The 14,329-nt window shown below is 43.2% G+C and overlaps 1 protein-coding gene across 3 annotated transcripts in view; it reads left to right on the top strand.

Annotated features, from left to right (window-relative positions):
• Positions 1-12,252, top strand: part of LOC110492499 (poly(rC)-binding protein 4) — a 79,906-nt gene extending 67,654 nt beyond the window's left edge. For all 3 annotated transcript variants that reach the window (XM_036947494.1, XM_021566878.2, XM_021566879.2), the window contains exons 13-14: positions 4,486-4,655; positions 11,222-12,252. In XM_036947494.1, coding sequence (XP_036803389.1) covers positions 4,486-4,655; positions 11,222-11,579 — 528 coding nt within the window. In that variant the 3' untranslated portion in view covers positions 11,580-12,252. The remainder of the gene's footprint in view (positions 1-4,485; positions 4,656-11,221) is intronic.
• The last annotated feature ends 2,077 nt before the right edge of the window (positions 12,253-14,329 follow it).

The raw sequence follows: 14,329 nt of genomic DNA, 5'->3' as shown, positions 1-14,329 counted from the left end.
TAATACCAAACAACACACCAAACAGCAGCAGAAGTCTACTGCAGGCTTAATAACAAACACACCAAACAGCACCAGAACCAGGAACATCATATCACACATGAAAACAACTTCGATGCTTGAATGTTCAAGGCGTGCGAGAGACTGTGGTCTTGGGTAACATCAAAGGTGGGAAGGCAGACATCTTGGCAACATACAAATTATCCAAGTCCTTCTAACCCCAGAGTAACCCAAGGTCGTGGGCATTTTGAGACGATATGGATCCGTTGGTGTTATTGTCTGGGTTCCAGCTGCAGTGTCTCGGAGTGACTCTCATGAGTACCCAGTTAATCCTCTCTTGTTCCCTGACCTACTTACACACTCTCTCTCTGCTGTCAAAACAGACAATAAAAAAACAGCTAGAGATCCTCTCCCTCTCACTCAAACACAGCATGTGATGCCTCTCCAATCACAGAGCAAGAGACGGAGATGCTGGAAAACATTGGGAAAGCCACTACCCAGATTTGTCCTCTGTGATGATCTAGCACTGACTGGCATAGGCTGTCCAACTGTGTGAATTGTTCAGACTTCATGTACTCTACAATCTTGAACTGAATCGTACCATGACAGAGTGCAATAAGCTCTCCTGTTTAAGATGACATGCCAACCAACCAGACATAACTCTTGAACAATGTCACCACTTCTCTCCAGCAAACCCTTAAGTATCAAACCTTCCAATCAGTCAGTGGTATGGCTGGTACTGTAGTGTGGTGCATGACAGGGACAGCTGAGTCTAAGCTCCAGCCATTGTTCCAGAGAGGACTTATAGCCATGGATGAGCCCTCTCTCTCTCTCTGTCTCTCTGTGTCTCTGGCTCTCTCAGGCATAGCAGAAACCGAAGAACGCAGACCAGTGGAGGATTTAGGATCCATTCTCAGAGGTCCAGTGGGAGATTTAGGCTGGGTCTCAATATTCTAAAACAGTTTTCTCTCCTCATCTGCTTTCTTTTATCTTCATCTGCACTGATCTGAATACATAGAAGCGGTGAAAGCGTTATGGTGTGCACACACCAGGTATTTGTTTTCCCCTGTCGTTCCCTTCCATACTAGTGCAGCTGAATAAAGAGAAAGAGGAGGGAGGAGGCTACATAGATGAGAGAGAGAGAGAGAAAAATTGAGGAAGAGCTTTAGTCAGCAGTACTTCTGCCCAGGGAAGATTTAGCCTGGAGAAAAATGGTGACTTCCCCCACCACCCTATCCTTCTTCCTGTGTCCTTTCAAATTACAAATTCAGCTGGAATTCTAAGAAAATATAGGCCAGTTACAGTAGCTGAGGTGAGGCATGCAGTGTTACTGTACTGTGTATGTCCTGCATAGCAAAGGTAATCACTAATGAACACAGTGGTCTATTACCTGCATGTTATTAACCTGGCTCTACACCTAATCTGGAAGCTCCTAGAGCTCCTACACTACCTCTGAAAATTGCCCTGTAAACATTCAAAACAAGCCTTCTACTCAACATTGTTTTGGGATTACAATGGCCTAGACAGAAGTTTTCCTATACTTCCAATGCAGTTCATTTTTCACAATCAATTAAGCATCAAGACAAATTGATTCAAGATGCTCAGAACTGATGTATTGTTCTGATGTACTGATTCTCCCTCCCAGCAGGGGGGAGTCCTGGTCATTATCTCTGATCCCAGGTCTGTGCTAGTGCTGCTCATCGTCTCCCTGGGTTGCTCTTAAGCCTGGCTGGGCTGTGCCAACACCTAGCTAGCTGCTCCCTGAATAATATTATGTGCCTATAATAGCCAGGGAGACCAACCATGATGCTGTGCGAACAATGAAATGCTGCTGAGCAGGACAGTGACTTCTCAGGAAGGAATATGAATTATAGGGAGAAGGACAGGAGCAGGAGAGCAGTGTGTGTGTGCGTGTGTGTATGTGTATGTGTATGTGTGTGTGTGTGTGTGTGTGTGTGTGTGTGTGTGTGTGTGTGTGTGTGTGTGTGTGTGTGTGTGTGTGTGTGTGGCGCAGTGGCTACTATCAGTCATCCGTTGTTAAGCTGCCAAAGCACACATACTGGAAGTACTCCATCACTGTCTAGGCCTCTCGCCGTTTATCTGACAGCATAACCTCTACCTCTGGGGCCTGACACCATGCACTCAGGCTTAGACCCTGGGCCTATACACTGATCCTTAAGCCTAGTTTTCAGAATGGTTCCAGATAAACAAACTGGTTGGAATGAAATGGAACAAGTCACGTCCACTAGATTCCTAATTGATGTTCTAATTGATGAAAAGTTATCCTGGAAAAATCATATTACATTTGTCTGCAGCAAAGTGATTAAATCTGTTGGTATCATCAGAAAGATTAGTGGTTTGGTTTATGAGGCTTGCTTAATTTACTATAGCTTAATTTACCCATATCTCATTTGCTATAATATTGTCTGGGCCATTACATATGCCTCCTACCTACATATGCCATCTCCTTGCGTTAGGAGGTAGGTGCAGGAGAGCAGGGATGTCTGAGAAGCGTACTTTAATTGGCAAGTCCACCAACACAGGTATGGCACAATCAAAAAAAGTAAAACGCCCTCGACAACAGAGAACCCGTACAAACGCACGGAGGAACAAACAAAGCTCCGACAATAACACACTCTTATTAAATCCGTGAAAACAAGAAATAGGGCATAACCTCACCGAGCTACATCACTATTATTCTATAATGTAGAAAATAGTCAAAATAAAGAAAAACCCTGGAATGATTAGATGTGCCCAAACTTTTGACTAGTACTGTATATTGTAAATAGTTTTACAAGCCCTTGGGCTTCCAACCACACCTGCACACCTTTTTTAAAACTTTTTTTTATCTGTATTGTTGTTTATCATTTATTTTCTTTGGTGCAAAAATGTTTAACCTAAACCTAGCATTATCCTCTGGCCTTGGCCCTGCTGAGAATGTATTGTTCTCCAACAGAGCAATGCTCCAAGACAACAGAAACCAATAAATAAAAATCAGCTAAGACCCTGAATAAACTGATGTCAGCATCATGTAAACTAATGTCAGCATCTTATAAACTAATGTCAGCATCTTATAAGTTAATGTCAGCATCTTATAAACTAATGTCAGTATCATTGAAACTAATGTCAGCATCTTATAAACTAATGTCAGTATCATTGAAACTAATGTCAGTATCATTGAAACTAATGTCAGCATCTTATAAACTATTTTCAGCATCTTATAAACGAATGTCAGTATCATTGAAACTAATGTCAGCATCTTATAAACTAATGTCGGTATCTTATAAACTAATGTCAGTATCTTATAAACTATTTTCAGCATCTTATAAACTAATGTCAGTATCATTGAAACTAATGTCAGCATCTTATAAACTATTTTCAGCATCTTATAAACTAATGTCAGTATCATTGAAACAAATGTCAGCATCTTATAAACTAATGTCAGCATCTTAAAAACTAATGTCAGTATCATTGAAACTAATGTCAGCATCTTTTAAACTAATGTCATCATCTTATAACCTAACATCAGTATCATATACACTAATGTCAGCATCTTGTAAACTAATGTCAGTATCATATAAACTAATGTCAGCATCTTATAAACTAATGTCAGTATTTTATAATCTTCTAATGTCAGCATTTTATAATCTAATGTCAGCATCTTATAAACTAATGTCAGAATCTTATAAACTAATGTCAGCATCTTGTAAACTAATGTCAGCATCATATAAACTAATGTCAGATAAAAAGAGACAAACCAGCCGGGTGTTATGTTTTGAATTATTTTCCCATTAGGTTTTCTATTAGCCGAGAGATGCCTCTATTCTGGGTCGTGTTCGGGAAGTGATTTGTTTGCGAAGTCGCCACGGCGATGGAAATCAATAACCTTTTAGCCATTCAGATTAATGAGAGGCAAATGTGCCCCCTCTCTCTCTCTCTCTCTCTCTCTCTCTCTCTCTCTCTCTCTCTCTCTCTCTCTCTCTCTCTCTCTCTCTCTCTCTCTCTCTCTCTCTCCTGTCTGTTTTATTGGGGCATGGAGCACTGCAATTAAGGAAGAGGTTGGAAAAACTGTGTGTTTGACATGCATGATAGATGACGGGGCCATTGCAGACAAACAATGTGATCACAATGTTTAGAGAGGTGTACATTTCATACACAAACTGTAGAAGGCCAATAATAACATGTACACACATTCTCAACACACGCTTTCACAAGTATTGTCTGCAGTTTATCATTATTAATAGTTAGCATACTCAGCATCATCAACACCACTGTCATATAGCCTACAGTAGCTTTGTTTGATGTATTGCAATATTGAGACTTTTGAAACAACTCTCGAAACAATTGCAACGTAATAAATAACTCTTAGACAATCTGAATGCAATCAAGTGCTGAGACTCTCTGCACAGATATCCACTGCATATAGCTCTCCATCCATCCACCCCATTTGTCTATCTATCTATCTATCTATCTATCTATCTCTTGCAGCTGATAGGCTCGATCATCGGCCGGCAGGGCGCTAAGATCAATGAGATCAGGCAGATGTCGGGGGCTCAGATCAAGATTGGCAGCCAGCTAGACGGAACCAGTGACCGTCACGTCACCATTACAGGCACACCAGTCAGCATCAACCTGGCCCAGTACCTCATCACCTCCTGGTAAGGCCACTGGCTGATGCGATCCAGTCTAACCAATCAGTGCCGGGGGAGGGAGAGGGGATTCTGTTTCCATAACTGTTAAGGGCAAAGGTTAAATGTGTTTTTTCTGTGTTTTATATCTATATTTCCACGCTATGAGGATTAATAGTGTGAAAATTATGATAATGCCCTTTTAGTGTAAGAGCTGTTAGTAAAACTGCTTGAAATTTCTACCTGATTTGATTGGGTAGAGTTTTGGCCTTATTTCTATCATCACCAGGTGCTAAATTAGTTAAGAGACCAATAAGAAAGAGAGTTCCCAACCTCTCTGCCAATAACGGCTAGTTTTCAGTTTTCCCCCTCTCTTCAGACCACTCTCAGACAGTCCTAGCTAAATTATTGCTTGAGAAATTGTTCTTTGCTAAGAATCTACACGAAACAAAAATATAAACGCAACATGTAAAGTGTTGGTCCCATGTTTCATGAGCTGAAATAAAAGATCCGTGAAATTTTCCATAAGCTCAAAAGGCTAATTTTTCTAATTTTGTGCACAAATTTGTTTACATCCCTGTTAGTGAGCATTTCTCATTTGCTACAATAATCCATCCACCTGACAGGTGTGGCATATCAAGAAGCTGATTAAACAGTATGATCATTACACAGGTGCACCTTGTGCATCTTAATATTAAGATGGCACAGAAGAACAGGGCTGACGTTTTACATTCTCCCATCCAATTGTGCTATTTTGTTAGTTATTTTGCTTTTTGTGTAACTTATTTTTTCACTTATTGTGTACATAATGTTGCTGCTACCGTCTCTTATGACCAAAAATAACTTCTGGACATGAGAACAACGATTACTCACTGCAGACTGGAAGAAACTGTTTCCTTTAATGAGTCAGACGAGAAGGATATCCTGCTTTCACTGGAACAGGCCCAGATCCCTGCCTTTTGTGTGAAGAAAAGATGCAGGAAAAGGGGCCGCAGACCGGGCAGCCTTCTGAGAATCCGTAGGCGAGCGAGTAAACTCCCACTGGCATCTGTTCTTCTTGCTAACGTGCAATCATTGGAATAAAATTGATGAGCTACGATTAAGATGATCCTACAAACGGGACATTAAAACTGCAACATCTTATGTTTCACCGTGACGTGACTGAATGATGATAAGGACAATATAGAGCTAGCGGGATTTTCCATGCACCATCAGTGCAGAGACGCTACCTCTGATAAGACAAGGGGTGGGGGTGTGTATCTATTTGTCAATAACAGCTGGTGCACAATGTCTAATATTAAAAAAGAAGTCTTGAGGTATTGCTCGCCTGGCGTATAGTACCTTATGATAAGCTGTAGACCGCATGATCTACCAAGAGTTCTCATCTATATTATTCGTAGCCGTCTATTTACCACCACAGAACGAAGCTGGCACTAAGACCGCTCTCTACCAACTCTATAAGGCCACAAGCAAAGAAGAAAATGCTGACCCAGAAGCGGCGCTCCTAGTGGCCGGGGACTTTAATGCAGGCAAACTTAAATCTGTTTGACAAAAATGTTACTTACATGTCACATGTGCAACCAGAAAAAAAAAATCCTAGACCACCTTTACTCCACATACAAATCTGCAAATGACCATAATTATATCCTCCTGATTCCCACTTACAAGCAAAAACTAAAGCAGGAAGTACCAGTGACTCGCTCAATACAGAAGGGGTCAGATGATGCGGATGCTACTCTACAGGACTGTTTTGCTAGCACAGACTGGAATATGTTCCGGGATTCATCCAATGGCATTGAGGAGTGCACCACCTCAGTTATAGGCTTCATCAATAAGTGCATCGACGACGTTGTCCCCACAGTGACTGTACGTACATACCCAAATCAGAAGCCATGGATTACAGGCAACATCTGCACGGAGCTAAAGGGTAGAGCTGCCGCTTTCAAGGAGTGGGAGACTAATCCAGACGCTTATAAGAAATCCCACTATGCCCTCAGATGAACCATCAAACAAGCAAAGCGGCAACGCAGGATTAAGATTGAATCCTACTACACCGGCTCTGACGCTCGTCAGATGTAGCAGGGCTTGACAACTATTACAGACTACAAAGGGAAGCACAGCCGCGAGCTGCCCAGTGACACGAGCCTACCAGACGAGCTAAATGCCTTTCATGCTAGCTTCGGGGCAAGCAACACTGAAGCATGCACGAGAGCACCAGCTGTTCTGGATGACTGTGTGATAATGCTCTCTGTAGCCGATGTGAACAAAAACAGGTCAACATTCACAAAGCCGCTGGGCCAGACGGATTATCAGGACATGTACTCAAAGCATGCGCTGACCAACTGTCAAGTGTCTGCACTGACATTTTCAACCTCTCCCTGGCCAAGTCTGTAATACCTACATGTTTCAAGCAGACCACCATAGTCCCTGTGTCCAAGGAAGTGAAGATAACCTGCCTAAATTATTACCGTCCCGTGGCACTCACGTAGCCATGAAGTGCTTTGAAAGACTGGTCATGGCTCACATCAACAGCATCCTCCCGGAAACCCTAGACCCACTCCAATTCGTATACCGCCCCAACAGATCCACAGATGATGCAATCTCAATCGCACTCCACACTGCCCTTTCTTACCTGGACAAAAGGAAAACCTATGTGAGAATGACTACAGCTCAGAATTCAACACCATAGTGCCCACGAAGTTCATCACTAAGCTAAGGACTAAACACCTCCCTCTGCAACTGGATCCTGGACTTCCTGATGGGCTGCCCCCAGGTGGTAAGTGTAGGCAACAAAACGTCTGACACGCTGATCCTTAACACTGGGGCCCTTCAAAGGTGAGTACTTTGTCCCCTCCTGTTTTCCCTGTTCGCCCACAACTGCATGTCCAAACACGACTCCAACACCATCATTAAGTTTGCGGATGACACAACAGTGGTAGGCCTGATCACCTACAACGATGAGACAGCCTATAGGGAAGAGGTCAGAGAATTGGCAGTGTGGTGCCATGACAACAACCTCTCCCTCAGTGTGAGCAAGACAAAGGAGCTGATCGTGGACTACAGGAAAAGTCAGGCCGAACAGACCCCCATTAACACGGGGCAGTAGTGGAGCGGGTTGAGAGTTTCAAGTTCCTTGGTGTCCACATCACCAACAAACTATCATGGTCCAAACATACCAAGACAGTAATGAAGAGGGCACGACCAAACCTTTCCCCCTCAGGAGACTGAAAATATTTGGCATGGGTCCCTAGAACCTCAAAAGGTTCTACAGCTGCACCATCGAGAGCATCCTGACCGGATGCATCACCGCCTGGTATGGCAACTGCTCGGCATCTGACCGTAAGGCGCTACAGAGGGTAGTGTGAACGGCCCAGTACATCACTGGGACCAAGCTTCCTGCCATCCAGGACCTATATAATAGGCAGTGTCATAAAACATAAAATTGTCAGAGACTCCAGTCACCCAAGTTATAGACTGTTTTCTCTGCTACTGCATGGCAAGCGGTACCGAAGCGCCAAGCCTAGAACCAAAAGGCTCCTCAACAGTCTCTACCCCCAAGCCATGAGACTGTTGATCAATTCAAGAAAAATCGCCTCCGGACATATTACACTGACTCAGTACCGGTGCCCCTTGTATGTACAGTGCCTTGCGAAAGTATTCGGCCCCCTTGAACTTTGCGACCTTTTGCCACATTTCAGGCTTCAAACATAAAGATATAAAACTGTATTTTTTTGTGAAGAATCAACAACAAGTGGGACACAATCATGAAGTGGAAGGACATTTATTGGATATTTAAAACTTTTTTTAACAAATCAAAAACTGAAAAATTGGGCGTGCAAAATTATTCAGCCCCTTTACTTTCAGTGCAGCAAACTCTCTTCAGAAGTTTAGTGAGAATCTCTGAATGATCCAATGTTGACCTAAATGACTAATGATGATAAATACAATCCACCTGTGTGTAATCAAGTCTCCGTATAAATGCACCTGCACTGTGATAGTCTCAGAGGTCCATTAAAAGCGCAGAGAGCATCATGAAGAACAAGGAACACACCAGGCAGGTCCGAGATACTGTTGTGAAGAAGTTTAAAGCCGGATTTGGATACAAAAAGATTTCCCAAGCTTTAAACATCCCAAGGAGCACTGTGCAAGCGATAATATTGAAATGGAAGGAGTATCAGACCACTGCAAATCTACCTGGCCGTCCCTCTAAACTTTCAGCTCATACAAGGAGAAGACTGATCAGAGATGCAGCCAAGAGGCCCATGATCACTCTGGATGAACTGCAGAGATCTACAGCTGAGGTGGGAGACTCTGTCCATAGGACAACAATCAGTCGTATATTGCACAAATCTGGCCTTTATGGAAGAGTGGCAAGAAGAAAGCCATTTCTTAAAGATATCCATAAAAAGTGTTGGTTAAAGTTTGCCACAAGCCACCTGGGAGACACACCAAACATGTGGAAGAAGGTGCTCTGGTCAGATGAAACCAAAATTGAACTTTTTGGCAACAATGCAAAACGTTATGTTTGGCGTAAAAGCAACACAGCTCATCACCCTGAACACACCATCCCCACTGTCAAACATGGTGGTGGCAGCATCATGGTTTGGGCCTGCTTTTCTTCAGCAGGGACAGGGAAGATGGTTAAAATTGATGGGAAGTTGGATGGAGCCAAATACAGGACCATTCTGGAAGAAAACCTGATGGAGTCTGCAAAAGACCTGAGACTGGGACGGAGATTTGTCTTCCAACAAGACAATGATCCAAAACATAAAGCAAAATCTACAATGGAATGGTTCAAAAATAAACATATCCAGGTGTTAGAATGGCCAAGTCAAAGTCCAGACCTGAATCCAATCGAGAATCTGTGGAAAGAACTGAAAACTGCTGTTCACAAATGCTCTCCATCCAACCTCACTGAGCTCGAGCTGTTTTGCAAGGAGGAATGGGAAAAAATGTCAGTCTCTCGATGTGCAAAACTGATAGAGACATACCCCAAGCGACTTACAGCTGTAATCGCAGCAAAAGGTGGCGCTACAAAGTATTAACTTAAGGGGGCTGAATAATTTTGCACGCCCAATTTTTCAGTTTTTGATTTGTTAAAAAAGTTTCAAATATCCAATAAATGTCGTTCCACTTCATGATTGTGTCCCACTTGTTGTTGATTCTTCACAAAAAAATACAGTTTTATATCTTTATGTTTGAAGCCTGAAATGTGGCAAAAGGTCGCAAAGTTCAAGGGGGCCGAATACTTTCGCAAGGCACTGTAGTCCCGTTATTGTTATTCTTATTGTGTTACTTTTTATTTTAGTCTAATTGGTAAATATTTTTTAAACTCTTCTTGAACTGCACCGTTGGTTAAGGGCTTCTAAGTAAGCATTTCGCGGTTGTATTCGGCGCATGTGACAAATAAAGTTTCATTTGATTTGAATCAAAGGCCACTCTAAAATGTGCAGTTTTGTCACACAACACAATTCCACAGATGTCTCAAGTTTTGAGGGAGCATGCAATTGGCATGCTGACTGCAGGAATGTCTACCAGAGTTTAATGTTAATTTCTCTACCATAAGCCACCTCCAAAATTTGGCAGTACGTCCAACCAGCTTCACAACCACAGACCACATGTATGGTGTCATGGGCAAGTGGTTTGCTTTTCTCAAAGTTGTGAACATAGTGGCCGATGGTGGTGGTGGGGTTATGATATCAGCAGGCATAAGTTACGGACAATTAACGCAATTGCATTTTATTGAATTTGAATGCACAGAGCTACCGTGACGTGATCCTGAGGCCCACTGTCTTGCCGTTCATCCACTGCCATCACCTCACGTTTCAGCATGATAATGCACGGCCCAATGTCACAAGGATCTGTACACAATTCCTGGAAGCTGAAAATGTCCCAGTTCTTCCATGGCCCACATACTCACCAGACATATCACCCATTGAGCATGTGTGGGATGCACTGGAATGTTGTATATGACAGCGTGTTCCAGTTCCCGCCAATATCCAGCAACTTTGCACAACCATTGAAGAGGAGTGGGAGAACATTTAACAGGCCACAATCAACAGCCTGATCAACTCTATGCATATAGAGGATATTTTGCACTGCTGAGGCAAATGGTGGTCACACCAGATACTGACTGGTTTTCTGATCCACGCCCCTACCTTTTATTTAAGGTATCTGTGACCAGCAGTTGCATACTGTATCTGTATTCCCAGTCATGTGAAATCCATAGATTACGGGCTTAATTTGTTTATTTAAATTGTCTGATTTCCTTATATGAACTGTAACTCAGTGAAATCTTTGAAATTGTTGCATTGTTGCATGCAGTATTTTTGGGGTTATTTTTTCATCATTTTAATTGAAAAAATTAACAGTACTTCATTGTTGCCCAGAAATAATTTGATATTTAGATCAAAACGGCTGCATTGGACCTTTAAATAACATGGTGATATGCGGTAATGATGCCGTTGTTCTCTTGTTCTGGTAATAATCCCTTAGATAATTCATAGATCTGTATTGTATTGCAATGTATTGCATTGTACTGTATTCTATTCTATTGTATCGAAAGCCACTCGTCCTCTACTCTTCTCTCTCCATAGTTTAGAGACAGCTAAATCCACGGCCCAGGCAGCGTCCATGGCCTCCCCCAACATGGCTGACCTCAACATGGCCTTCACCCAGCCCGTCTCCCCGGCCTCCTCCCCCCACTCCGCCTCCACCCTGGCAGCCATGAGTGCCCTCTCCCCAACCCCTGTCATGGGCCACCCCTACGGCGTTCTGCCCTTTTCCGGCCTGCTAGGGGTCAAGTCTGTCCCCTTCCTGACTCTCTCTAGCCCCACGCCCCAGGTCACTGTCACCGCAGCCCCCTCCCACACCACCCTGGCAGCCTACACTACCAAAATCTCCTCAGCCAACTGCATCAAGAAACCCGACAGACAGAAGTTCGCACCTTACTGATGCTACATGGTACACCAGGCTAGCCTCAGCCTTCTTCTGGAGGCTGAAATGAAGGACAGCTTTCTATAATGGCTCCATCTCCAGTTACACCCTATCCCCTACATAGTGCACTATATGGTGAATAGGGTGCCATGTCAGATGTTCATTCACTCACGCCATATCTGCTGCCAGAGATGGTCTTGACTTGACTTTATAATTCACCACATGGAAGAGAGGATAACTATCATAAGGTATACTATACATTACATATATAGATGATTTGTGAGTTCCCCATAAAATGATGGACTGCTTTCACCTCCACTTCATTCTACTGTTATTTATCACTAATAAAGGGGACAGTCCTAACTTGGGAAATGCACTAACTTGGATTTTCATGCACTGATGTGATGGTACGTTTTTGCCTCTCAAGTTAGGAATAGGCCCAAAAGTATTTATCCTTCAGTAAGTTTGTAAGTTATACTCTGATGCGGATGGATGCACACTGTATGATGCTTTTATACAATGTCTATGTTTGCTTCTTGAAGTTTTTAAGAAAATCTGTAAATGCTTGGGAGGAAAAAGATAAGTGTTTTCTGCTATAGGAATCTAGTGTTGAGTGTTGTTTGTTATGTGCAACTTGTTTTATTTATGTAAATTGATTTGTTTATTAAACCTTTTTTTTTCTTGAAATGGCTGCAGGTTTGAGTCTCCCTTTAAATTTGACCTTTGTCCATTTTAAAGGGGAAATCTGCAACTTCTTTGTCGCCTGTGGACACGAGATGAAATGCTCAATCAATGAACGAAAACACACACACTCAAAATGTAAGCCAATCAGCGCGATTCAAACATATTGCAGAATACGTGAAACAACCCAAAGAGCGGTCTTTCTTTCTTTTAGAGATAATTCATCTATTTAAAACCACGATGAAGACTGCACTTGTAAAGCCACTTTGAAAATAGACATCATATTAAAAGTGACGCAACACCAGTTCTCCTCCTGCCAGCTTATTTTTTATTTTCCCCTAGCTGTCACGAGCCGGTGGGTGGCACGTCATTCCAAATGGCAGGTTTTATGAGGGATGCTCTTCACATCATAGTGCTCTTTGTCCCTGAACAATAACTTCAGTGTGAGGCAGGCAGGCTTCTCCACAACCCCACTGGAGCAGAGGGCTCCGCCTGCATTCACAAATACAGGGCACACACACAGAGTTACTATATACACACACACTGTGTGCACACTCAGATGCTGAACTCACACACTGTGCGTACACACACACATTCTGATACTGAACACACACACACGCACTCAGACACTGTGTCCACACACACAAAAACACAGACACATGCTCAGATCCTACACACACCCACATCAACTGACGCTCAGAGACGAGGGTAAGAGAGAGAGAGCATGGAAGATAAGGGAACATGCAGTGACAGCATCAACATGCACCACAGCATCGTCATCCTCTGGAGAGAAAGCCAGCCTTATTTCATTCCACTCTTAGAAGACCTCAGTGGGAATGACAGGAGGCCTTGACAGCGACATGTCCTTGCTGTTGCCATAGATATTCACTTACATGTGGTCTCAGAGACATGCAACAATATTACCCTTTCACCAGACTGACATCACAACAGCGGAATTTCTATGCTAAATATGCAAGGGTCATTAGAGTTTTCAAATTCTGTCTCTTTACACCTCTGATATGAAGGAGCTTTTGTTAGTGTGGGCTGAGTTGCCTACTGTAGAAAAGGATCTCTCCCTCCCTCTCTCTCTCCCTCCCTCTGTCTCTTCCTCCCTCTCTCGCTCTGTCTCTCCCTCCCTCTCTCTGTCTCTCCCTCCCTCTCTGTCTCTGTCTCTCCCTCCCTCTCTGTCTCTTCCTCCCTCTCTGTCTCTTCCTCCCTCTCTCTCTCTCTCTCTCCCTCTCTCTCTCTCTGTCTCTCCCTCTCCCTCCCTCTCTCTCTCTCGCTCTCTCTCTGTGTCTCTTTCTCTCCTCCTCTTTACTGCCTAATGCAGCTCCCTGAAAAAAAGGTCCTAAAATATCCATGCCCTCAGTAGGGGTCTCTATACCTCCCGCATCTCTCTCGCTTTCCCTCTTCCCCCCCCCTCTCTCTCTCTCCTCACTCAAACCCTCTTTATTTACAGTATCTAACGTTTATCAGACAAGATTCTATCTTTGATTATGTTTACATCCCAACACTCTACATCATCAACAAATATCGAAAATCTTTTTCATACAGTATACTCTGTACGTTAGCCTTTAGATACGAATGAGAATGCACAAGAGCAATACTTTCCCTCAGACACTTGTGCCACCTGCAGGAACAAGTGCACATAGCACCATTGAATTCACTGTACCTTCTGCTACAGTACATAGCCTAATTCAGATTGATCTCTCTCTCAAGCATTTGAAACAGCAATTCGAGTCCAAGTGAGAATTTCCAGGAAGATTGTAGTGGCCTTGAGCGGAAAGGCATTTGTCATTTCCCTTTCATGTTCTAGGGTCTGCTATGGACCCAGAGGCCTGACGTGAACCCTCTCATGTCTGCTATAACACACACACACACATACTTTCTTATGATGGCGCAACGCACACTGGCAGTATGGGTGGCACAGGAGGTTGATAGCACCTTAATTGGGGAGGACGGGCTTGTGGTAATGGCTGAAGTAAAAATCAGTGGAATGGTGTCAAATGCGTCAAACACATGGTTTGATACCATTCCATTTGCTCCGTTCCTGACATTATTATGAGCCGTCCTCCCCTCAGCAGCCT

The sequence above is a fragment of the Oncorhynchus mykiss genome, chromosome 16 (genome assembly GCF_013265735.2).
Source record: "Oncorhynchus mykiss isolate Arlee chromosome 16, USDA_OmykA_1.1, whole genome shotgun sequence".
Classification (NCBI taxonomy): Eukaryota; Metazoa; Chordata; class Actinopteri; order Salmoniformes; family Salmonidae; genus Oncorhynchus; species Oncorhynchus mykiss.
The sequence above is the reverse complement of the archived record's forward strand: the minus strand, read 5'-3'. Positions and strand labels throughout refer to the sequence as shown.